Source organism: Podarcis pityusensis (genome assembly GCF_964106645.2).
Source record: "Podarcis pityusensis genome assembly, chromosome: 6".
Classification (NCBI taxonomy): Eukaryota; Metazoa; Chordata; class Lepidosauria; order Squamata; family Lacertidae; genus Podarcis; species Podarcis pityusensis.
In genome coordinates this window covers 77180639-77205199 of record NC_138030.1, presented here as the reverse complement: position 1 = coordinate 77205199, position 24561 = coordinate 77180639, and the positions used below count along the sequence as shown (strand labels likewise).

The window sequence follows — 24561 nt, the reverse complement described above, 5'->3', positions numbered from 1 at the left end:
TTCACCTTCTGGTTTTCACCTTCTGGTGCCGAATATACCGGCTTTATGCCTCTGTGCTTTTATGTTTGTACATACTTTATGGGCTAATAGCCGTAAATAAATAAATAAATATTACCTTCTTTTGAGAAGAGAAGACTCCCTGGAAAAGACCCTGATGTTGGGAAAGATTGAGGGCACAAGGAGAAGGGGACGACAGAGGACGAGATGGTTGGACAGTGTTCTCGAAGCTACAAACATGAGTCTGACCAAACTGCAGGAGGCAGTGGAAGACAGGAGTGCCTGGCGTGCTCTGGTCCATGGGGTCACGAAGGGTCGGACACGACTAAATGACTAAACAACAACACCACCTTCTTTTACTGCTTAGGGAAACCTGTAATTCTAGAAATAAATTCTGCTGGGGAAAACCTTATTTATTTATTTTGTTGTTGTTTTTAATTGAATGTATATACCGCCCTATACACGAAGGTCTCAGGACGGTTCACAGAACAAAGGGCAGTTCACAGAACAAAATTATTTACAAAATTATTTACAATGTTCCATTAACTAACAGCAATGATGTACTGAATTTCTGATTGCTTTTTTGTTCTGTTTCAACTTTTTGGCAGGTTACAAAGCCCTCCACCCTGGAATTGGTGTCTATTCTTTTCCATTCCTTAAATTTAATAATAATAATAAAATAATAATAATGCTTTACCTGATTGGACTTGGACTTGGAGATGCCAAAGATATTACAGTTAAAGGCCTGGAGGTAATAAAGCAGTGTAGCCGAGTGTACCTGGAAGCCTACACATCGATCCTCACTGTTGGAAAGGAAGCACTGGTACGTAGATGCACCCTAAGTTCTTTGGAGGGATGGTGGGATACAACTCTGGGTGAAATAATAACCCCATTCTTTTCCCCCAGGAGGAGTTCTATGGCAAAGAGCTGATTCTCGCCGACCGAGAAACTGTAGAACAAGAAGCAGATACAATCCTGAAGGGTGCACATCAATGTGACGTGGCTTTTCTTGTAGTTGGAGATCCTTTTGGGTAAGGGGAGGCAACACCTCTAAATATTCCTGTTACCAGTGGCATGTTAAACCTTAACCCAGCGGTTCTCAACCTGTGGGTCCCCAGATGTTGTTGGACTACAACTCCCATCACCCCTGAGCTCTGGCCTTGCTAGCTAGGGGTGATGGGAGTTGTAGTTCAACAACATCTGGGGACCCACAGGTTGAGAAAGGCTGCCTTAACCTCTGCTTGGCTTATGTGGCAGGGACTGACTTTCAAACATGTTGGCTTTGAGCCCACCCAGGGTTTTGGAGAAGCAGCTATGCTTCTTTTGAATATAAAAAACTGGCTGCCGCCATCAAGGGTGGGCAGAAGGGTATATCGGGACCTACTGACTGATATTTGAGGTTTTTGCAGTGGATCAGCAAGGGTTTCGGACTCTGAATTGATCTAACAATTATATTACTGCCATGCTCTGTACGTGGGGCTGCCTTTGAAGACCGTTTGGAAACTGCAGCTGATGCAGAACTCAGCAGCCAGGTTGCTGACCAGAGCAAGACAGTTTGAGCTTATAACAATAGTTCAGGCATGGCTTCACTGGCTGCCAATTAGTTTCCGGGCTCACTTCAAAGTGCTGGTTTTGACCTATAAAGCTTTATACAACTCAGGACCCCAATACCTCAAGGACCACCTCTGTCTAGGACCTTTGTCACCTGCAAGGGAGGTGCAGAGGTTAACGTGACACGAGAACAGGCCTTTTCAGTGGTGGCTCCCTCATTGTGGAATGTCCTCCCCAGAGAACCATGCCTGGTACCATCATTAGCAACTTTTAGGCGGTAGGCCAAAGTGTTTCTTTTTACCCAGTCTTTAGAGGGTATTATGTATACTTGTGGCCTCTTACCTATTTTTAGTGAGGTGAGTTGTATTAGACCTGCCTTTTTATATATGCTATGATGTTTTTTGGATTTGCTGTTATATTATTTCATAAGACGCTTTATGTTACTTTCTGGGTTGTTTTTTAAAAAGTTACAAATGTTGTTATTGTTGTTGTTTAGTCGTATCCGACTCTTCGTGACCCCATGGACCAGAGCACACCAGGCACTCCTGTCTTCCACTGCCTCCCGCAGTTTGGTCAGACTCATGCTGGTAGCTTCGAGAACACTGTCCAACCATCTCGTCCTCTGTTGTCCCCTTGTCCTTGTGCCCTCCATCTTTCCCAACATCAGGGTCTTCTCCAGGGAGTCTTCTCTTCTTATGAGGTGGCCAAAGTATTGGAGCCTCAGCTTCAGGATCTGTCCTTCCAGTGAGCACTCAGGGCTGATTTCCTTCAGAATGGATAGGTTTGATCTTCTTGCAGTCCATGGGACTCTCAAGAGTCTCCTCCAGCACCATAATTCAAAAGCATCAATTCTTCGGCAATCAGCCTTCTTTATGGTCCAGCTCTCACTTCCATACATCACTACTGGGAAAACCATAGCTTTAACCATACGGACCTTTGTCGGCAAGGTGAATAAGTGAAATAATAACAGCAACAATGACAACAGCTAAAAAACCTGCCACATCCTAATTGAGATTATTTTTAAAAGTATGGGGACAGCAGGTCAGGGGGAAGAAGGGTTTGAAAGGGTTTACGAACATGCTTCTGGTCCCGATCACAAATTCCTCAGAGCCTCCTTTAAATCTTCGCATCATAGAATTGTAGAGGTGGAAGGGAACCCAAGGGTCATCTAGCTCAACCCCATGCAATGCAGGAATCTCATCCATGACAGGTGGCCATCCATCTACCCATCCATTCGAGCTACTTTTTTGCTCCTGGCTCCAGGTGGTGGACTTCAAAGCTCTAGCTGAAAAAAACAAAAACCCAAATTAGGTCCCACAAGCCTGAACTCTGCCCATCCCAAGCCTATACAACTGAAATTAACGCTTACATTAGTTCTGCAATGAACATCTGCACCAAGTAAAAGCAACATCTTGGCGCAAACATCCCATAGACTTGCACACTCCTCCTCCCACCTCTCGCTCAAGTTTCTGCCTCTCTCCCACAGTTGCTGTAAGCATGCTGCAACCGCGCATTCACACTGGCTCTCACCCGAATTTGAAACCAGGGTTTGAAAGTGGATTTTCAACCTTTGGTTCCTGGTGAATCCAGTGAGTGTTGACCCTTGTCTGTGCCAAGCCACAGAAGGGGAGGAGCGGGGAAGCAAGCGCCAATGTTAGAAACTCCGATATATAAGCTAGGTGCCAAATGGCTCGTTAAACCAGGGTTACAGTCACCAAAACGGAATGCCTGGATGCCATTTTTGGGTCAGATAGCTCAAAAGTGGTATGCTTCAATGCAACTTTTTGGTTCCTGAAATACATTTTGATTTGTGCAGTTCCCCAGACCTGCACCTCCAGATGGTGGAGACGTCAAACACCGTTCTGACGCTCGGGCAATTTCACTTGGTTGCAAGTGGCCGATAGCCAGGTGCAAAATGTGCCTGGCAAATTTCAAGCGCTGGAGAGGATGCTAGCTAGCCATGGTGCACCCCTGGTTTCCTAGCTATGGTTAGTAGATCAGGAATCTCCCGTCTGCCAAAATACGGAGCACATCTTTCGAGTGAACAGAAGGCCTGTATTCCTATATAAACTGTCCCATCAATAATGAGGTGACAGCCCTAAAATCCGTGGCAATTGTCCAAAAAGCAATTCGACTGGATTTCCCCCTGCATGGCTTTTCTTATTCGTTGCCCAAGATGCTCGATTATACTTGTTTGAAAGGCGGTTTCGGTTCAATTACGTTTTGCAGCTCTGAGCCATGTGTTTGCTTTTGGTGCTGCAATGTTCCTCACACACTTCTAATGTATACTGCGGACATCTGGGTTGTGGCAAAGGCCTTATCAGTTTGGTCTATTAAGCCTCTTAAGTTCTGTTTTCCTATTCCCCCTGGAAGCCACAGCCCTTTCTGTTGCAAGGAGGCCCTAGCTAGTCAAGCATCATCAATCTGTAATGTCAAGCCATACAGGAGACAAGCTTTTTGTCTCCAGCTGGTGATTCAAAATTAATATTGCCATGTTAGCCGCGGGGGGCGGAGGGGGCTGGGAAAACGTAATCACCGTGCACATCATGAGAGGGCACCCTCCTTATAAAGAAATGTATGTGTCAAGCGGGGGGGGGGGAGTAATTAATGTAAATATACCTCTAGGGAATATTAGGATACCATTTTCCTCCTCCCCTCTTTTCTAATTGAGCTGGTACTTAACAGCAGATGATGCCAGGCTGAGACTAAAGTCATTACGCCATTCATGGAAGTAACAATGTTATTAAAATTTTGCGCCTTTGTACTGCTGCAGCAAAAATATTTTTTGCGTGTCAGCCCAGTGGTCAGAGATGATGATGATGATCATTATTGAATTTATATACCGCCCTATACCTGGAGGTCTCAGGGCGGTTCACAGAATAAAATTAAGATATAAAACCACAAAATACCTAATAAAAATGAAAACAACAACCCGATAGCCCCCCCCCAAAAAAACCACATTTTAAAAGGGCATAGGATGTCAGTCAAATCAACCAAAGGCCTGGTTAAAAAGGAACGTTTTTGCCTGGCACCTAAAAGTGTATAATGAAGGAGCCAGGCGAACTTCCCTGGGGAGAGCATTCCACAGACGGGGAGCCACTGCAGAGAAGGCCCGTTCTCGTGTTGCCACCCTCCTGACATCTTGAGGAAGCACACAAAGAAGGGCCTCAGAAGATGATCTCAGGGTCTGGGTAGGTTCATATGGAAAGAGGCAAATCCTTGAAGTATTGCAGTCCTGAGCAGTCCTGGGAGTTGTAGTTCAAGAACATCTGGGAGCCGAAGTTTGAGAAAGGCTGCCATACAAGAATAAATCTATTGAAAGCTCCTTGTGCTAAGCAATCACGGTATCCATTGTATTTGATCAACAGTTACAATCAACAGGAAAGTACTCTTGTTCAAAGGCCCAAAAGGACAGAAATAGTTTGAGCTGTCGCCAGAACCTTTGCTGTCTGATTTCAGAGAAACCCCTATTCCAAGCTCTAGTATAACACTAAAGATGGTTCAACTATTAGGGGTTCACTGGCTAATCATACAATTGTAGAGTTGGAAGTGATGCCAGGGTTCATCTACTCCAACCCCCTGCAATGCAGGAATCTCAGCTAAAGCATCCTTGACAATTGTGGCTCAGGGGAAGGATAGTAGCAGGGTTTTTCAGTTTGTCTGTCTCCATGCTGGCGCTGTGGGTTAAACCACAGAGCCTGGGACTTGCCGATCAGAAGGTTGGCGGTTCGAATCCCCGCGACACGGTGAGCTCCCGTTGCTCGGCCCCTACTCCTGCCAACTTAGCAGTTCAAAAGCACATGCAAATGCAAGTAGATAAATAGGTACTGCTCCGGCGGGAAGGTAAACGGCGTTTCTGTGCACTGCTCTGGTTCGCCAGAAGCGGCTTAGTCCTGCTGGCCACATGACCTGGAAGCTGTACGCTGGCTCCCTTGGCCAATAAAGCGAGATGAGCGCCACAACCCCAGAGTCGGTCACGACTGGACCTAACGGTCAGGGGTCCCTTTACCTTTACCTATGTCAAAATCATCCCCTTGAACTGGGCTTAGTGACAGATAGTCACCGTGCCATCTCTAAGGGTAGCTCCACACAGAGCACATTGTGGTGGTCAAGCTGGGATGTTCCTAAGTTTCGGGCTAAACCTTGTCCAGGAACAGCGATAGCTGGCAGTCAGTATTCTGGGCCACTGGGCCACCAGAGCTTCTGGTGACAAGCTAGAATCAAGAAGTGACCACAGACCTTCTATGGGAAAAGCTGTAAATCCAGTTCCCTTTGTCTAGTGTCTAAAAACTCCAAGTGACACAAAATGTTAGGAAAGGAGCGGGGTTTAGGCAGAGAGAGACTTTCTGGGGCGCTTTTGGAAATTCAGTGCCTGTGGCTGGAAGAGGGCTGCTTAATCATGCTCCCCCACCAGATGCTGTTTCTGTTCCCTGCTCACCTCCATGGAATGAGCAGCACTGAACTAAGACACCTTGGGGAAAAGAGGGCAGCTGAAGCCATTGTTCAGCTTTGCGTTTCTTATTTAAATGCATTTCCACACCCGGCTGCCTAATGCAGTGAACATGATTGATGAATACTTGAGCAGCAACATTTACAAAGTCGGGGCTTTCAGGAATCGTAGATGCTGCAGGAGAGGTTATGTTTTGGCAGCTATCTTTGGATGGGTCTGCCTTGCAAACGTCGCCACCCCACAAAATAGTTCAGATGGGGCAGGCCATATAGATTCAGACGACCCTTTTGAGCAAAAGTGAGGATGGCAATCTGCTTTCAACAGGGGATGCCCATCAATCTGTGCCTTAATTTGCATGCTGTTTGTCCACTCTAGTACTCTTCCCTTGACTTTGCCCAACCATTTGTTTCTGTACTAAGGAGAATGGATTTTTTTAAGGAAAAATAAAAAGTTAGAAGTCTGTCTGGCATATACAGTACAGATCTAGCACTCTTGAAGGGTGACAATCCATCTTTCCCGAAGTTCTCCTCAATAGCAAATGGGAACAGTTAGAAAACAAAACCCATTTTGCATACTGGTGCAAGTTTAGAGCATGCATGCAAAGTTTCTCGTTTACAATTGCACAAGGGCCCGTTTGCACAGTAATTAAGAAGAGGATGGGAGTTATGCCAGTGCTGCTCTGCGTGCTGATGTTTGCCAGTCAGCAAGATGCTCTGCAGTCTTCTGTGAGAGGCAAAAAAGAAGGGGAGGTCTAACTAGCAGGCAAAACTGCGTTATTACAGCGTTATTCAAGTTAAACTGCAAAAAAAGCTGCCTCCTTCACTTTCCGCATGGTTACATTGCTAAAGTGTCTTCAGTGCAAACTTAGAACCTGCCCCTGCTCTTAACTCATTGTACTTGTGGTCCTGAGCTGTTTAAGGCTTCATAGGTCAAAAAGTGTACAGATTCACCCTCAGGATCTTTGCTTGTTTGTGTATGATGCATTATGTGTCTTTCACAAAGGACGAAACAGGAGAACCAACCTCGAGGTGCTGAAGAAAGAGGAATGCACTTAATTGCAGTAAATAAAAAGTGTGTTTCTTTTCCTCCAGCACTTTGAGTTCGCCTCTCCATTTTTTAATTATTTTTTACTTCCTGTGCTTCCTATATACGTGCAGGCGCTTATTTATTTGAGTAGCTGTGAGAAGTTTGGTAGAAACAGGACATTTTTTCCAGCCAGAACTCACTGGAACTCCGTTACGGCACCTCTCAGGTAGGCGCCATTGCCATTCTAAGATAATTCACTCATGGCAGGTTTCAGCACCTCTTTTTCAAGAAAAAGAGAACTGGGTAGAAGCACAGTGGTACCTCGGGTTAAGAACTTAATTCGTTCTGGTCCATTCTTAACCTGAAACTGTTCTTAACCTGAGGTACCACTTTAGCTAATGGGGCCTCCTGCTGCTGCTGTGGCGCGATTTCTTGTTCTCATCCTGAAGCCAGGTACAATTTCTTGGGTTAGCAAAGTCTGTAACCTGAAGCATCTGTTACCCAAGGTACCACTGTATTCTTAAACCGCCTCCCCACACATAATAGACACACACACGCAGTGCTCTTCAGATGTTTTGTTGGACTACAACTCCCATCATCCCTGCCCATCGGTCAGTACTGGCTGGGGGCTGATAGGAATTTGGGAATCCAAGGAATGTTTGGAGGGCACCAGGTTGTGGAAGGCTGTTTTAAGTCAGTGAGGCCCAGTTCAGGCCCTCTGTACCCCCCATATAACCCGCTTCCTCCTTACTGCAGGGCGACAACACACAGTGACCTCGTCCTCCGGGCGGTGAAGTTGGGAGTGCCCTACAGAGTCATCCACAATGCCTCCATACTCAACGCCGTCGGCTGTTGCGGCCTCCAGGTAACACCTCTCGCGCACGTGGCGTTCCGGCAGCGGGAAACCACAACTCTGTTTACTTCTCCAAACGGGTTTCTGCAGAGCGCGGGCTTGAGGCACGCCTTCCAATCTGTAGGAAACAGCTGTGAGGAGTTGCACACTTTGTGGCCAGACTCTCTGTGGCGTTTCCTTTCTCTCTCTCTCCTTTTTTATAAAACAGCATGATGTAACTGAGCTTCTAAGAAGTAAAAGCTTTATGAATGGGGGCAATGCTGTTCTTGATGCCCTGGAAACAGGGTGAATAAATATCAATGGCTTAAAAAATTAAAATAAAAAAGTCAGATTTTTTAAACTTTAAATCAGATTTTTAAAATACAGTGGTACCCGGGTTACGTTACCTTTGAGTAACGTAATTTCGGGTTGCAAACGCGGCAAACCCGGAAGTGCTGTTTCGCCATGCGCAGAAGCGCTCTTCACACATACGCAGAAGTGCTCTATTGCGCTTTGCGCATGCGCAGAAGCGGTGTCTCTGGATACCGACTTTTCAGGGTAAGTACGGACCCCCAGTGGCGTAGCGTGGGGGTGCAGGGGGGGCCGGCCGCACCGGGCACAACATCTGGGGGGGGGCGTGCTTGCACTCGCAGCTCTCTGCCCCTACCTGGCTCACTCACAAATTACTTGCCTTGCCCCGGGTGCTGACAACCCACGCTAGGCCACTGCGGACCCCCAGGAGGAATTAAGTTCGTATCCGGAGGGTCCACTGTAAAATGCTTTTGAAGGAAAAATCTTTCGAAAGATAGTTTTCTATTTAAGTTACAGTATAGTCCAAAGGCTATTCATCAGGAAATAAGGATTTATTTTGAGTTTTTCATGTGTGTTAAAACTCAGTCTGGTATTGTTTTAACAAAAAATTGTTTAACCACATCAGTTAACAAACATGGATACATATGCTATGATGTTATTGTTTTAGTTAAATAAATTGTTTAAATTGTTATTAAGGAAATGATTATTTTTCTCCTTCCAATAAAGTACAGCAGAAAAGTTGTCCAAATATAAACACCTGTCTATGTATTTCTAATGGTATAACCAAATCAGTAATTTTTGATATAACTGTAAAAACTACTCTGACAATTTATTATTCCAAAAATGAAACCTTCATCTGGTTGTAAATATTAAGATCATACCAGAAAGAATGAGTCTTTCTGTAAATATTTTTTATTTAAATCAAGTCTTACCAATTAGTGATTTAAATCGTGATTTAAATCACAACTACACTGCCTAGAGTGGGACGGGGGTGGCGCTGTGGGTTAAACCACAGAGCCTAGGACTTGCCGATCAGAAGGTCGGCGGTTCGAATCCCCGCGACAGAGTGAGCTCCCGTTGCTCAGTCCCTGCTCCTGCCAACATAGCAGTTCAAAAGCGTGTCAAAGTGCAAGGAGATAAATAGGTACTGCTCTGGTGGAAAGGTAAACGGCGTTTCCGTGCGGTGCTCTGATTCGCCAGAAGTGGCTTAGTCATGCTGGGCACATGACCCGGAAGCTGTACGCCGGCTCCCTCAGCCAATAAAGCGAGATGAGCGCCGCAACCCCCGAGTTATCCACAACTGGACCTAATGGTCAGGGGTCCCTTTATCTTTACCTTTACCTTTACCTTTACCTTACACTGCCCAGAAGCAAATATTGGAGAGGCTAAGAGAGATTCTCCGCACTGGGTGTCATGAAGCTGGGGAAGAAGTAGAAGAAGAAGAAGAAAGAGAAGAATTTATTTGCATAGTTGCCTCTGGGGCTGGAGCTGAGAAACAGCTGAGCCTCAAAGGGTGGGTTTTAGTGTGCTTCTCATCCTTAGAAGGCGATTTCCTCTACGTTTCACATAAAGGAAAGGGGAGGTTCCATGTCACATAGCACCAAACTAAATTGCGAAATTGCCACAAGAGACATGGCAAGGTCCCCAGGGAGGGTAGCTTGTAAAGTGGGCTTAGACCATTGGAGAAATCTGCAGAGGGATGGGTCTGTCAACGGCTCCTAGCCCTTCCCCCTAAATGGAGCCTCCATTATCAGTGACAGTATACCTGCGAGTGTCAGATGCCGGGGACAAATTTGATTTGGATCAGTGGATTTGACTTGTGCCGATAAGATTTGAAACAACAAAAGTTAGGGGCGCTTTCTTAAACGATAGGAATATGATGTTCAGAAAATAAGGGCTGACTTCCTTTTTTGCATTTTAGTTTAAGTCTGATTTTGTCGATGCAAAAGACTCCTGCTCCATTAGTCTGGCCTTGGTTACTGAAAAACAGGAAACACCTTTGTAGGTTTTTTTTTCTTTTTAAAGAAAAGGAGCTTAAGCTGATGGCTTGTGTCTGTTTGGGAAGGCTGCAGCCGAGTGGCTCTCTAAGCTACATGCATTTAGAGTTCAAACTCATCACAATGGGGCCTGGCTGAATAATGTTCAGGAGTGACGGAGAATTCTGTGGACTGAGCGTTGGAGCATGGGCTTCTTTCTGTCTCGTGATTTTTAAAACCACTTTCATTGACCCAGAGCAAAGGAACTGACAGCTGTACGCTTTGGCAGACTGTGATCAAGTCTGGGATTCAGCAAAAGACAACAGGGGGCGGGGAGACCTTTGACCTAAATAGGAAAATACTCAAAAGTTAAAATACTCAAGCCAAGTATGAATCAAAGGGTTAAACGTTGCCTATTGACTTTTCCCCTTATTTGGAGTAATGCAGTGGTCAGCTGACAGTAATTCCTGGTTGTATTTTGAGCAAATTCCCACCCGTCCCCGCAAGTTACTGGCAGGGCTATTTTGGTTGTGAAATGCAAAATCTGGATTTCTCATTCTCTTTCTGGATTACCCAAGTGTTGTATTTGAAGAGGACACCTTGTGTAATATTCCAAGAATCATTGACTGAGCAAGAACCATTGACCAAGGGGCAGGGACGTCGCTGGACCAATGGTGTATAAGATAAACGTTCTAACTTAGCCGCGTGGGGTGATAGGCAACCTCTGAATGGGGACAGGTTCCCCATTGCTGCCCACTCAACCAACAAGCCTCATCAGTACTGACATGTGAGCTGTCTCACGCTCTGCTGAATAAAATTTGAGGATGCGTCAAGATAAAAAAAAGTAAAACAAAATAAAACACATTAAAAACTACACATAAAAATATACATAAGGGACCAAAAATAGTTAAAATGTTTTCAGAAACAAAACTAAAAATAGGAGAAATATATGACTTCAGAAACTCAACAGGCATTAGCTGAGATAAATTCCAAATCCCTTTTCATGAGACTGTAAGCCACGGGTCCCAAACTTTTTTCAAAGAGGGCCAGATTGAGGGCCGACCAAAGTTGTTAAGCTTTTTTTAGGGTTGAAGTTGTTGAGCTTCTTTTACAATTTTACCCCAAAGTTGTTGAGGTAGATAGAAACTTTATTTGCATTAGCCAATGGCCATAGCAATGATAAAACATTACAATATACACATACACAGAAAAAATGAAATTTAGTATAAAAGCACAGTTTGGGGTCCGGAATCAACAGTCAGATAGTGGCCCTTCAAAGTTCTTGAGCTTTTTAAAGGATTTTACCCCAGAACATATACTGCCACGAGGCCCCCAAAACGGACTTTGGCCATGCCTGCTATAAGCCTTTGCAGCAAAAGAGACTATCTTCTGAGCCTTGTAATAAAAATCATATTTTTTTCTTTCATTTTCCAACACTTCAATTTCTTTAAACATTCCCGCCCCCCCCCCCCGGCTTCAAGATCTTGGACCCAACAATTTAAGAATAATGCACTGAAATCAGTTGCTGCCCATAAAGTTTGCATTCAAGAATATAACCAGTGTTGCTCCTTCGGAAATACATAATTTGCCTGGAGCTGGTATGCTCCCAAATCTCTCCATTGGTTCCAACTGTTCAAAACAGAGTTGAGAACAAACTTTCTTGTATTCTGTTTTCAAGGGAATGCTTCTGGCTACATTTCCAAATGAATTCAGCCCCTGCACCGAGAATCCATAATGCAGTAATACGTCAGAAAATTTTTGAAACTAGAAACTGTCCAGCGCTAGCACCATCTGTTCCTCAGACACACAAAGATCTGCCTTATCTTCATCTATATGAATTATTCTGCACCAGCGATTCAGCATCCTAATCTGTATTAAGCCCAGGACGGTGTCAGAACCTAACTGTGCCCTAATTAAATAAGCAGGAGTAGCTTTGAATATCCCTGAAATCATACATAGAAAAACGGGCTTTCAACTCTTTCGACTAAGGTGATATTTACAAAGCAAAACTCAGCATCTTTGGGAGTAAAAGACTCCTTTTGGAATTTGAGAAGGATACAAGTAGTTAAGATTCAAAATCACCCTGTTTTTAAAAATATAAGCAACTCAAAAACCAGCATGAAAAAGTGAGGGAGCAAAATGTTATTTTCTCCACATCCATGTCAAACCATTGCAAGGTTCAACTTGGAATTCCCAAAGGAGCATTTTACTCTGAAAAATATTGACTTACAAGAAAAAAAAGTTTTACATCAGAGATCACTGGATCCTGTTTTGTTTTCTTTGAGGCGCTTTCCCTGTTTTTTTCTTTCTTTCAATGTTTACAAAGCCCCAAATGTCTCCACCAAAAAGTGCAAGTTTTTCTTAGAACAAAACCCCTCACCCATTAAAACTAGTCTTATTGATCCCAGGCACCTAAGACTTTCTTTAAGACTTGTACACAAACAGCTACTTTAAATTTATTTTGTGAAATGTGCAAGGTCGTAGGATCCTGAAGGCAGGGGGAAACGACCTCAAAATATCAGTTATGATTTATCTTTGTCCGTTCTGTTTGTGTACCATTTTCCTCTGCTATTTTGGATTGGGCACTGTTCACAACCAGCTCATTTTCTTTTGAATCCCTTTTGTAAACGTTTCGTGCCAGCTTGTGATGTTGAAAATAATTTATTTTTAAAAAGTGTGTTTACCATCCTGTTTGGAATCTTGAAACACAGGGCTTTAGGTACGACTTGAACTCACGTTGGAACAAGCATCTCACTCACACACACACATACACTGTGGCAGCTCATTTATCTTCTGCAGAGGTGTGGGGGAATAATTTTAAGTTGTTGGTGAATCTTGCATTTAACTATCAAGCAACCGCTGATTTTTATCTTTTAAAAAAAGTTTTATCAGCCTCGCCGCCACTTCAGCCTACGGTGTGACACTCCTCGGGGGCATTGTAGTTTTTAATTTGTCAATCCTTTTATCGTTATTATGAGCCACTTTTGAATTCAACTTGGAAAAGCAGGTAGCCGTCTCTCCCAGCCCCATCTGGAGATACCAAACACTGAGATTTGGCCCTTCCCATCAAAATCTCTCGATGTTGCACATCGCATAACGCCATGTTAAGTCTTGTGTCTATAGTTTTTATTCTGATAGGTGTCTTTCTCATTATCATCTCCCCACCTCTCCCTCTTTTCATGGCAGCTCTACAATTTCGGAGAAGTTGTGTCTGTCGTTTTCTGGACCGATACGTGGAAGCCCGAGAGCTTTTATGACAAAATAGCCAAAAACAGAAGAAACGGCATGCACACCCTCTGCTTGCTTGGTAAGGACCACATCCTCTTTTTAAAAAAATATTTTTATTCAGTTTTATATTTAATATTTACATTAGTATATAAATCATAATCATGTACAGTCATACCTTGTGTTGCGTTCCGCTCTTCTTACGGACTTTCAGCTTACGAATGCAGCAAACCCGCAAGTGTTTAGTTCCGGGTTCACCGCACGCGCAGAAGCGATCGCGCCACGCACATGCGCAGAAAAGGCGCTCTAGTTGCGGACTTTTCAGGGTGCGAATGGCACCCCGAAACAGATTAAGTCCACAACTAGCGATACCACTGTACAAATAGGATTTTCTGAATCCCAGTCTTCCCTCTACCCCTCCATGGGTTCCATGGTTATTCTCTTTCAACGGCATTGTATAATGTCCTCCATATTTCCTTAATAGTCAATTGTTACCATAGTTCTTGTTACATTGCAAGTTTTGTTAAAATCCTGCCAATGTTTTTAATTGTTTACAGTGTGCTTCTAAACAAGTTACAAATTTTCCCTGTTCTTTATTAAATTTGATGTCTTCTTGGTTTCTGATCTTCCCAGTCATTTTTGCCATTTCAGCATAGTCCATCATTTTTGTTAACCATTCTTCTCTGGTAGGGACTTTGTCTTCCTTCCATTTCTGGGACAGAAGTATCCTTGCAGCTGTTGTTGCGTACATAAACAGTTTTTTCTGCTCCTTCAGTATTCCTGAACCAAAAATTCCTAGTAAAAAAGGCTTCTGGTTTTTTCCCACAAAAGTTATTTTAAACATTTTTTTCAACTCATTATAAATCATTTCCCAATATGCTTTCGTTCTCTTGCACGTCCACCACATGTGGTAGACAGGGCCGGATTTCGGTTTGATGAGTCCCTACGTTACTGAAGATAATGGGGCCCTTTATATGTTGCTGTTTTTTGTGTTGAATATATGCTATATGGTAATTTATGGACCTAACAGGTATCTCAAGCCATTTGCACATGTTGCCATGCAACCAATCCATGCAGAATGTAGGCACCCTGTATATAGAAATGAGCAAACCAGTGATATTTTAGGGAACAGGCTAGCAGGTGCGGCCCATTACTTACATCTCAGTAGCCTACACAACACCAAACACTGTTGCTGTATGTAGGTTTTATTTTATTTGTTTTTTCTCTTCTATTTTGGAAATGTACATCCAGGTTTTTTTCCCCCTTTAAATTTTTTGGGACCCCCAAGAGAGTGGGACCCTAAGCTATAGCTTGTTTAGCTTATACGTAAATCCGGCACTGGTGGTAGAATGTGCCTTCTTTTTCTTTACACTTCCAACAAATATTTGTAGCTGCTCTGTGCATTTTTGCTAATTTAGTAAGAGAAGGACCACTTCCTTATAGCACACTTAACCAGCCGGCGTTATTTAGAATGCTCAGTAGCTGAGCAGCTATTGAACATAAGATGAGTCTGTTGGATTTAGATCATCCTCCCCTCCTTTAGCTTCCAGCAGCTGGCATTCAGAAGCATCACTGCCTCCAGCCTTTGAGGCAGAGCATTGATAGTAGCCATGGATCGCTTTCTCCTCCATGATAGCCTCTGCCCTTGCTGTCCAAACACAGAAGCAACAGCATCAAACCGTAGACTCAAAAGTTCTCCGCCTTACGCATCCTCTGCCTTTTTTCTTACCTGCAGCAATTGCATCTTTAAGAAATAGCAAAACTGAGCAAAACCCCCAAACCCTTCCCTGGACATAGGAAAATAGCATGTCATGGAGCTGAGCCTCTGCCTTGTTGCTGTGGTTTTCTTCTATGTACAGGTTTTTGTGCTTTTTCTCCTTCAGGAGACATCTATCCCAACCCCACGCTCACAGCCCAAAGGTAAAACAGTCCAGCAGAAGTTTTTAATGGTAGATTCTGCTGAATTCTGTAAACTGGTCCTTACCCCGGTGATCATTTAGTTGTCTGTTAACACCGAGAAAAGGAAACGAGCCCTGCCCATGCCATCAGCTTCCTGGCTTTGAGGTCTTAAGTTGCAATCATCATCCAGCGAAAAGGAAGTTTTAGCAAGTTCATTTCTTTACTAGGACCGCCAGGATTTTTACTGTGTCTTTTGCAGCAGTTCCAACAGAAGGAAATTAAGCTTTTCCTGGCATGAGGAGAAACAGGGGGGAAGTTTCATAGCGTAAGCGGTTGTGTTCCACGCTACTCTTAAAAGCAGGAGAGCTTGATCAGTAGAAACAGGAGGCGATCCGACAGTCTCTGCACTGGGGCAGGATTTATTTTAATCATACAGAGCTTTTCAGACTAAATCCAGCCTTGCATGAAACCCTCCAGTGTGCGAGAGAGGGAGAGATTATACAGATGCATTCAATCACATAAGGAATTTTGATCAGGATGGAAATCAGACTGATGCAATTTGCAAGCAATTAGATCATTCCGTGCTGTTTAGATATTGAGGTTGATCAGGGAGAATTGAGTTTCTTCCGACTGGCAGGATCCTTGATTGCAGCCTGAATGGAACTATTCTCCCAATGCTAAAGCAGGTTTTCTATGAGTTTACAGGACACTCCAGACACTTTACGGGACATAACTGTTTACTGGGGTTCCTACAAGCTTAGACCGCTCCTGTGGCTTCCACTGCTCTCCTTGATTACAAGCCAGGATCCCAAAACCTCCCAAGTCAAAAGGCGATTTCCATGTGCGCACCGGAAAGAGCTGCATTTTGCCAGCATATAGGTAAAGGTAAAGGTACCCCTGACCATTAGGTCCAGTCGCAGACAATTCTGGGGTTGCGGCACTCATCTCGCTTTACAGGCTGAGGGAGCCAGTGTTCGTCCACAGACAGCTTCCGGGTCATGTGGCCAGCATGACTTGCACTTTGACGTGCTTTCGAACTGCTAGGTTGGCAGGAACAGGGACCTAGCAACGGGAGCTCACCCCGTCGCGGGGATTCGAACCACTGACCTTCTGATCAGCAAGCCCAAGAGGCTCTGTGGTTTAGACCACAGCGCCAGCATAAAGTAAGTTTATAAATCAAGTCAGAACATGCATGCAGAATTTTCATGCATTCCTGGAATTGGCGTCTGTAAGCTGTCTGTACATCAGGACTTGACTGTAAATCTTCTCTAACTGTTGAAATGTATGAAAACCTACACGTTGGGGATTTTGGAATGCATTTTAGAGAGAAGTGGATTTAATAGGTGTTAAATGCTCCCAGCCACCAGTGTGAAATGTCATCATGGCCTGACCATAAAGCTTAATCTGTCCGTTTTGCATTTCGTTGATCCTTTCTCTCCCCTCCATTCTTTAAGAACTGCAAGAAGGGAGAGTTGACAAGCAAGCATTATTGTGGGTTTTTTTAAAAAAATAAATGATGCAAAAAATCCTACAACATTCAAGTTTGGGCTTCTTCTGCTCCCCTCTTTCTGTTCCTGCGTTTCTTTGTCTCTGCAACAATTCTGCACTGTCAAGTGACTGGTTATTGAAGGAGACATTCCGGCCGTTGGTTTAAATATTAAAATGTACTTAATTGAGGAGCGGGTGGAAAGTGTGTTTGCTGGATACAGATTAAATCAAAACTGCAATTGACTGAATGAAATGAAATTGCCACTGTGTATAAATGGCAGGAGAAAGATTATGATGCTAGCTCATTTCCCATAGAGAGAGGGTGGAAGGAAAGGTCTATTGATATTGGCATTCATAGCAATAAATTGTGAGTACACGCATAGAAAGCGCCATGGTGTTCAGCCATTGGTGGTGGTGAGAACATGTCAGAGAAGACCATGGATCAACAAGATCCTAAGTAGGTTGTGGGCGATATTTCAATACTTTGTCTCTTACCAGTATGGACTCCAGACCGAGACAAAGGTTTCATATTTTGTCACCCTGTAATATATCGAGAATGCACTGCCCAGCTGGCCTTGCAGACCCGGCAGGCAGGAAACAGCACTTTGATGCAAAGCAAAGCCTTTACTGCAAAGTAAATGGCCATTTCCTGCCTGCCGATCTGCAAGGCATAAGCTCCTGTCGCCTCTCAGCTGGCATTGCAGAGTAAAGAGGCAGCTGGAGAAATCCCTTTAGTGCACAGCGCTTGCGGGATCAAGAACTAGGCTTGGAAAGTCAGATTCTCATCAAGATGTGGACGCTCTTGTGTTCAACCGTGCATGCTGGGGCAACTAGAGCGGGGCAATTGTGAACATACAATTATAGAAGGTACTAAGAAACTTCCATAAAGAAGGGTGATCGCCGAAGAATTGATGCTTTTGAATTATGGTGCTGGAGGAGACTCTTGAGAGTCCCATGGACTGAAAGAAGATCAAACCTATCCATTTAAGGAAATCAGCCCTGAGTGCTCACTAGAAGGACAGATTGTGAAGCTGAGGCTCCAATACTTTGGCCACCTCATGAGAAGAGAAGACTCTCCGGAAAAGACCCTGATGTTGGGAAAGATTGAGGGCCCAAGGATAAGGGGACGACAGAGGACGAGATGGTTGGACAGTGTTCTCGAAGCTACAAACATGAGTCTGACCAAACTGCGGGAGGCAGTGGAAGACGGGAGTGCCTGGTGTGCTCTGGTCCATGGGGTCATGAAGAGTTGGACACGACTAAATGACTAAACAACAACTAAGAAACTTCAGTAGCAGAATATAAGATGTGGCCGGAAGAAAATGCTTTGGCTGTAGCTTCTATCTATAAAGTAGTGCTAAGTAACTGTCCTGTCAGTGCAAGGATTTCTCCTTGTTCCATGGGGCTTCACCTCTTCTCTCCACCCCTACATGCCTCCTAAATCCATCCTATGCATTTCCCCAGTCTCCGGAGCATGTTTGGGAATGACGGAGGGAGAGGAGAAGAGAGGAAAGTTGCACTGCACAAGCAGAAAGCCTTCAGCTGGAGTTGGATACCCATTCATTTGCAATGGGTCTGCTCTGACTATGGCTTAGCTAGATGTCACTCCCTGACTGTTAGCATTTACAATTTGGCCGCTTCTTCTCTTAACCATCGCCTTTGTCTTGAATTTTGTTGGGACTTGCATGCCTTCTCCTGCGTATTGCGTCTGTTCTGTTCTTGTTTGTGTACAGCTTGAAGGTTTGCATTGGGCGAAAGATGTAAAATGAAGCAGAAATTCTAGGTAGGAAATCGAGACTGCAAAAGCTAGGAAACACATTGGGTTGTATCAAGCCAAGTCATACTCGGCATAATCCCATTGAAATCAATGGACATGAACCATAGCCGTTGCAAGTCATCAGGAGAAAAGGCAATGATAGAAATAGTGACAAAAATCTGCCGCACAATGTTTCAAAGCTCTGACAAAAATTAGATTTGTTATTTGAGATGGTTTACCGAGATCTGAATACTTCTAAGCTTGGAAAACTTCATGGAACGACAAAAGGCACAGCTGCATATTTAAATGTACAAGAGAATGAGTTAGCGCTCAATGAAATGAGCTCATTTTACCAAAATCTGCAGTCCACCTAATTCAATAGGAAAAGGTGACTAATGTGGTTGAAGGCTTGCCATGAGTCTTTTTGGGTTATTTGATTGGAGACAGGAAGGCACAACTAATGGGGCTGCTTGCATGTCCAGGCCCCTGGGTTTCTGCCCATAGCTCATTCATGCCGCTCTAACTTAATAGACGATCAGTTTCAAAAAGTTTCATCTCCTCAGTGAAGCACGATACAAAACATAGTTTTCCACTTAGAAGACAGCGAGAGGAAACGCCTTCGTTGATCTCGTCCGTTCTAACCCCAAATATGCTCATGTAGCAGTAAGTCTGCCCTAAAAAATCAACAGAGCTTGTTTCTTGGCTGCAATCACAGTTTTAACTTCCTACAGCTGATGTGTATTTAAGAGAGTTCAATTAAAGGATGCGGTGTCACTTTCCACAAGAAGAAAAACTATTGCAATGAATTATGCACAATATACAAGATCTCAAAGTAGCTGTTTTACTACAAAGGAATTTCAGAAATAGACTGGAAAGAGAAGCTGCTGAATTGCAACTCATTACCAAACTTAAAACCATGGAGAGACCTGGTTTGAACAAAGACATTGGATTCTTATCCCATTATACATGACTAAGCCATTTCTCACCTTCTCACCCCTTGCCTTTTCCTGTAAGACCTATTACAGTCGTTAAGAGTCGTCAGCAGGCTCATCTCAGCTATCTGCCAATCTCCCATTCCCACCACCCTTCTGAGTAATACCCCTCCCCACCTTCTCACTATATAGAAGGATCTGGCAACTTCCGTTTCAGTGTATCTGAAGAAGTGTGCTTGCACACGAAAGCTCATACCAAGAACTAACTTAGTTGGTCTTAAAGGTGCTACTGGAAGGATTTTTTTTATTTTGACTATGGCAGACCAACACGGCTACCTATCTGTAACTTATGCACAATAGATCGTGTCTTAAACATAGTCTTATATGTTAATAGTGAACTCAGTCTGCGGGTACCTAACACCGGAACCTGCCTTACTACATCGCAACAGTGGCTTGTCTAGCTGAGCCACACTGACTGGCTGGAGGGTCTCAGGCAGCAGTTCCCTGCCAACTTGTCCTGGAGATGCCAAAGATTGACCCTGGGAGATTTCTCATGCAAGATGGATGCTGTACCACTGAGCTGCAGACTTTCCCATGCGTCTCCAAATTAGGATCATCCAAGCATACCAGCCGAGCTAGATCAGGAACAATTAAGAGGCTCGGGACTGCTCAGGATTTGCAGAACTACACAGCCCTGGAATGATGGCTGGCTGAGTATCACAGGGGGAAATGGAATGATGACTGGCTGGAACAATCAACATGGGTGCTCCAGACGGTAACAATTTGTTGCAGGTCCCACTTAGAAAGGATGGGTAGTGTCTGTCGATCAAGAAGAAGAAGAGAAGAAGAGTTTGGATTTGATATCCCACTTTATCACTACCCGAAGGAGTCTCAAAGCGGCTAACAATCTCCTTTCCCTTCCCCCAAAAAACACTCTGTGAGGTGAGTGAGTCTGAGAGACTTCAGAGAAGTGTGACTAGCCTAAGGTCACCCAGCAGCTGCATGTGGAGGAGCGGAGACACGAATCCAGTTCACCAGATTACAAGTCTACCGCTCTTAACCACTACACCACACTGGCGGTGCGGTAAAACTCAGAGCAGACCCAGTGAATTCGCGGGACTTAAATGAGACATCACTAAGTTAATTCCAAAGGTTTCAGTGGGTCTGCCACGAGCATGGCTTGGTCAGATTTCAACCATATACCAGACGTTGGGTTGTAAGACTATACTGTCAGTTTGCATTTCTTAGTGCAAGAAAGTATTGATCTGATGTGTAGAGATCTTTCCTCTTCTAATTAATTCAGGAGGGTTCTGGAAGCTTCTCTGTGTGAAAGAAACAGGCAGAAGGTTCATGATGTTTGGGTTATTCCTCAGAGAAGCTGAGCACAGCTGGCTTAAACTGGTTCTGTTCTCTCTTTCTGTCAAGGTCATGCTGACTATAATAGCAGGGCCAGAAGGAACCTGGGCTTCACTTTTTCTTTCTATCTCTCCTTCTGGTGTGGTTTTCTGTACAGTGGTACCTTGGGTTACGGACTTAATTCGTTCCAGAGGTCTGTTCTTAACCCGAAACCGTTCTTAACCTGAGGCGCACTTTCGCTAATGGGGCCTCCTGCCGCCGCTGCGCCGCCGCCACGCGATTTCCGTTCTCATCCTGGGGCAAAGTTCACAACCCGAGGTACTACTTCCGGGTTAGCGGAGTTTGTAACCCAAAGTGTTTGTAACCCGAAGCGTTTGTAACCCCAGGTACCACTGTACATAGCATGCTTAGTGTTAAAAGTTTAGACTTATTTTAAGTTACTGTAAGTTTAAGTCTGCTGCAACTGGATTTCTTATGGATGTATTGGATTAGTGACCATTATGTTCATTTGCCTTCGGTAGCAGTAAAGCTCTGCTGGATGAAATACAATTGCCTCTGGGAATCCTGCAGCGTGTTTAAGTTGTTGCTCTGCTAACTATGCATTGGAATCTACTCTGGATCAATATCGAGTAGAAATTCATGATGTATACATGCCAGGGGTGTGCATGAAAGAGAGATATCTTTCTTATATCAAACGCAGCACAATAAAAAAAGTTCTCCGTCTTAATGCTCGTGAAAGTAATACACAGGCAATCGACTTGAAGTGTATGTCCCGTTTTATTTCCCTGCAGACATTAAAGTCAAGGAACAGTCGCTGGAGAATCTCATGAAGTAAGTTGTTTCTTCAAAAGTGTGTGGTCTGCAACTGATAATTCACAGCTTAGTGCTGGCATGTAAGTGAAACGCATACTAAAACCACGGTATAGAGAAAGATTCTCTCCATGTTTCAATTCAAGGCGTGGTTGGGTGAGGGGGAGGGAGCCAGTAGCCCTCAAACTGTTACTGGACTCCCAACTCCCATTCAGCACCAACCCAGCATGGATAATGGACCCCCACCCTTGAGTTAAAAGGACCGATCAGCTGCTGTACTGATCACATTTTAGGCCATCCAGCTTGCTTTCTTAACTAAGAATTGGAGCTGGTTTAGGAATCCTGCTTAAACAGTGAATATGAATAGTGAACACGGGTGCCAAAATATCTCTGTAGACTTAAGGAGGAAGTGCCCTCTCCTGGCACCCAAGTTTGGTTTTGTCTGCAGTCCGTCCCACAGGATGAAGCGATGTGCTTGAGGCAGCACTGGGATAGGTGAAGGCAAGAACCGGCGTCTAAATGATGCAAAGCAACTCTTCGCGCTAGCACTGCCTGTCAATAGAGATAACGCTTAGAGGGATCAGCGGTCTGAGTCAGTGTAAGCAGCTTCCAATGTTTCTGTTACAGGATGGGGCTCATGTGGCAAAGCAGCGGTGATGGTGGTCTTGGTGTCTTTTAGCATTTAATGAATAATTTTTTAAGATTGGGGTGAAGCTCATGGTTTAATAAGTCTGTTCAGTTTCTCAGGTTCCATATGCACCCTCTATCTCCAGTAATAAGTGCCCAGAGTTAGGCTAGCTAGCTATGACCCCTAGTAATTTCATCTGTGATACAGTGGCACCTTGGTTCTTGAACAAAAGCCATTCCAGAACCCCGTTTGGCTTCCGAAATGTTCGAAAACTGAAGCGCGGGTTCCCATTGGTTGCAAGAGCTTTTTGTACTCAGCGGAAGTCGTGTCGAATGTTTGGGTTCTGGGTTCAAAAACCAGAACACTTACTTCCGGGTTTTTGGCGTTTGGGAGTTGAAACGTACGATAACAGAGGTGTTCAGGAACCAAGGTTTGACTAGTTTCGTTTTTCTCCTGATCACTCAGTATATCTAATCTAGGAGAGATCAGTCGAGTCAGCTTCCTTCTTCCTCACCACTGGAACTATTGATCACCTCCAGACACGTCCTCACTTTGGTCTAGATTCACATCCACAGAGTCCGACAATCTCTGGTGGAAATTTACCTTGGATCTTCTTCCTAAGCTTTGCTCTTGCCAACTCCAGGGCTGGCAAACTTTGCAGAAAACAACCCTTTGAGAGCTGGCTTTGGGGTCTATAATTATGTAACTATACAGTATATGGTAGAAAAACACAGGCTTCCCTTCCAATTTGGCAGGGATAGCGTGCTCTCTGATGTATCTCGGCAGTTACAGTAGATTAGCAGGGGTCTCAAAATATACGTGACTTGTGATTGTGCCGAAGAGGCAGCGCAACATGTGGCACCTCTCAGATGCGGAGAGCATTTCCAGTTTACTCATGTAGGCTCTAATTCCTAGCTTGAAAGCTTCAAAACAGCCACGCAGTGGCTCTGATTCACAGCACACGCACAGAGGAGACTTTCATCAACACTGACCGACTTAATTGTCGGTAGACGCTTCTTCTGCAAGCCAGCAGTTCTGGGATGCTGACGCCACAAAAAGAGCCTGCTAGTAGTGTCTGCTGTTCCTGTGGCTGTAACATACACCTGGCTTCGGCTGTTTAAAAACTTGGAAGTGTTTGCTTTATGTCTCCAGCTGATCAGAGGGCAGCGCGTATAACACTCACCTGCTTCTCATCAGCAACTGCCCGTAGACCTCCTTTTCGCGGTGTATTCCTTGCCAAAAACATGATGGATGAGACAAAACATGCACAGGCTTCTAGCGAGGGTCTAAACTAAATGGGCCTCTACCCTCATACCTATGGGACCTCCTCTCCCGGTATGCCCCACGGAGAGCCTCAAGGTCCATAAATAGCAACACCCTAGTGATCCCGGGCCCTAAGGAAGTTAGATTAGCCTCAACCAGAGCCAGGGCCTTTTCAACACTGGCTCCGGCCTGGTGGAACACTCTGCCTCATGAGACCGGGGCCCTGCAGGATCTGATTTCTTTCTGCAGGGCCTGTAAGGCAGAGTTGTTCTGCCTGGCCTTTGGTTTGGAGCCAATTTGATTCCCTCCCCCTCTTTCTTTTTTCTTTTTCCTTTCTCCTCCTGTGATGAGGCTGCATTTTAATATTTTAATGTTTCAATATTTTAATGTTGTATTTTAATCTTGTTTTTAAGTTGTATTCATTCAACTTGTTTTTATTATTGCTTGTTAGCCGCCCTGAGCCCGGCCTTGGCTGGGGAGGGCGGGGTATAAATAAAAATTATTTGAGAGCCATTTGGCTGCCTGCCCCTCTTAAGAGCTTCCAGAGAGTGAATGTGAGACCTTGGTTTGATGCGACAAAGAAAGTTTTATCTTGAAGCTTAACCATTTTGGGCAAGCCGTGTTAAATTCAGCTTGGCTTTACTGTACACGGACCCCGCTACTTGACTGGGATACAGGGGGCACAGTTGCTGACCAGACTACCGTACCTTTCCTTCCATCAGGGGGAAGAAGATTTATGAGCCACCCAGGTATATGAGCGTGAACCAGGCAGCGGAGCAGCTTCTGGCTATTGTGCAAAACAGGCGGCTACAAGGCGAAGAACCAGGTATGCACGTGAGCTCTTGCCGCTAGCATTTGGAGGCTGGCCCTCCCCTCCTTTGTCCAGACCGCTGCAGCATCAAATAACTCGCAATTTGTGATGGAAATGGGCCCTCTTGAAATTGGCAGGCTTAAAATTGCCTACAGAGGCCAAGCATTCGCTGTGGTTCGTCAGCCACAGTGAAGTGAACTTCAAGCAGGACCGGAGGCAGAGCACTGTAGCCACAAAACGTTGGCCTGC

The 24561-nt window shown here is 44.5% G+C and overlaps 1 protein-coding gene across 2 annotated transcripts in view; it reads left to right on the top strand.

The window, feature by feature from the left end:
* Positions 1-24561, top strand: part of DPH5 (diphthamide biosynthesis 5) — a 31992-nt gene that overhangs the window by 4875 nt on the left and 2556 nt on the right. For both annotated transcript variants that reach the window (XM_081008817.1, XM_081008816.1), the window contains exons 2-7: positions 606-820; positions 904-1028; positions 7781-7889; positions 13331-13451; positions 21592-21631; positions 24224-24327. In XM_081008817.1, coding sequence (XP_080864943.1) covers positions 686-820; positions 904-1028; positions 7781-7889; positions 13331-13451; positions 21592-21631; positions 24224-24327 — 634 coding nt within the window. In that variant the 5' untranslated portion in view covers positions 606-685. The remainder of the gene's footprint in view (positions 1-605; positions 821-903; positions 1029-7780; positions 7890-13330; positions 13452-21591; positions 21632-24223; positions 24328-24561) is intronic.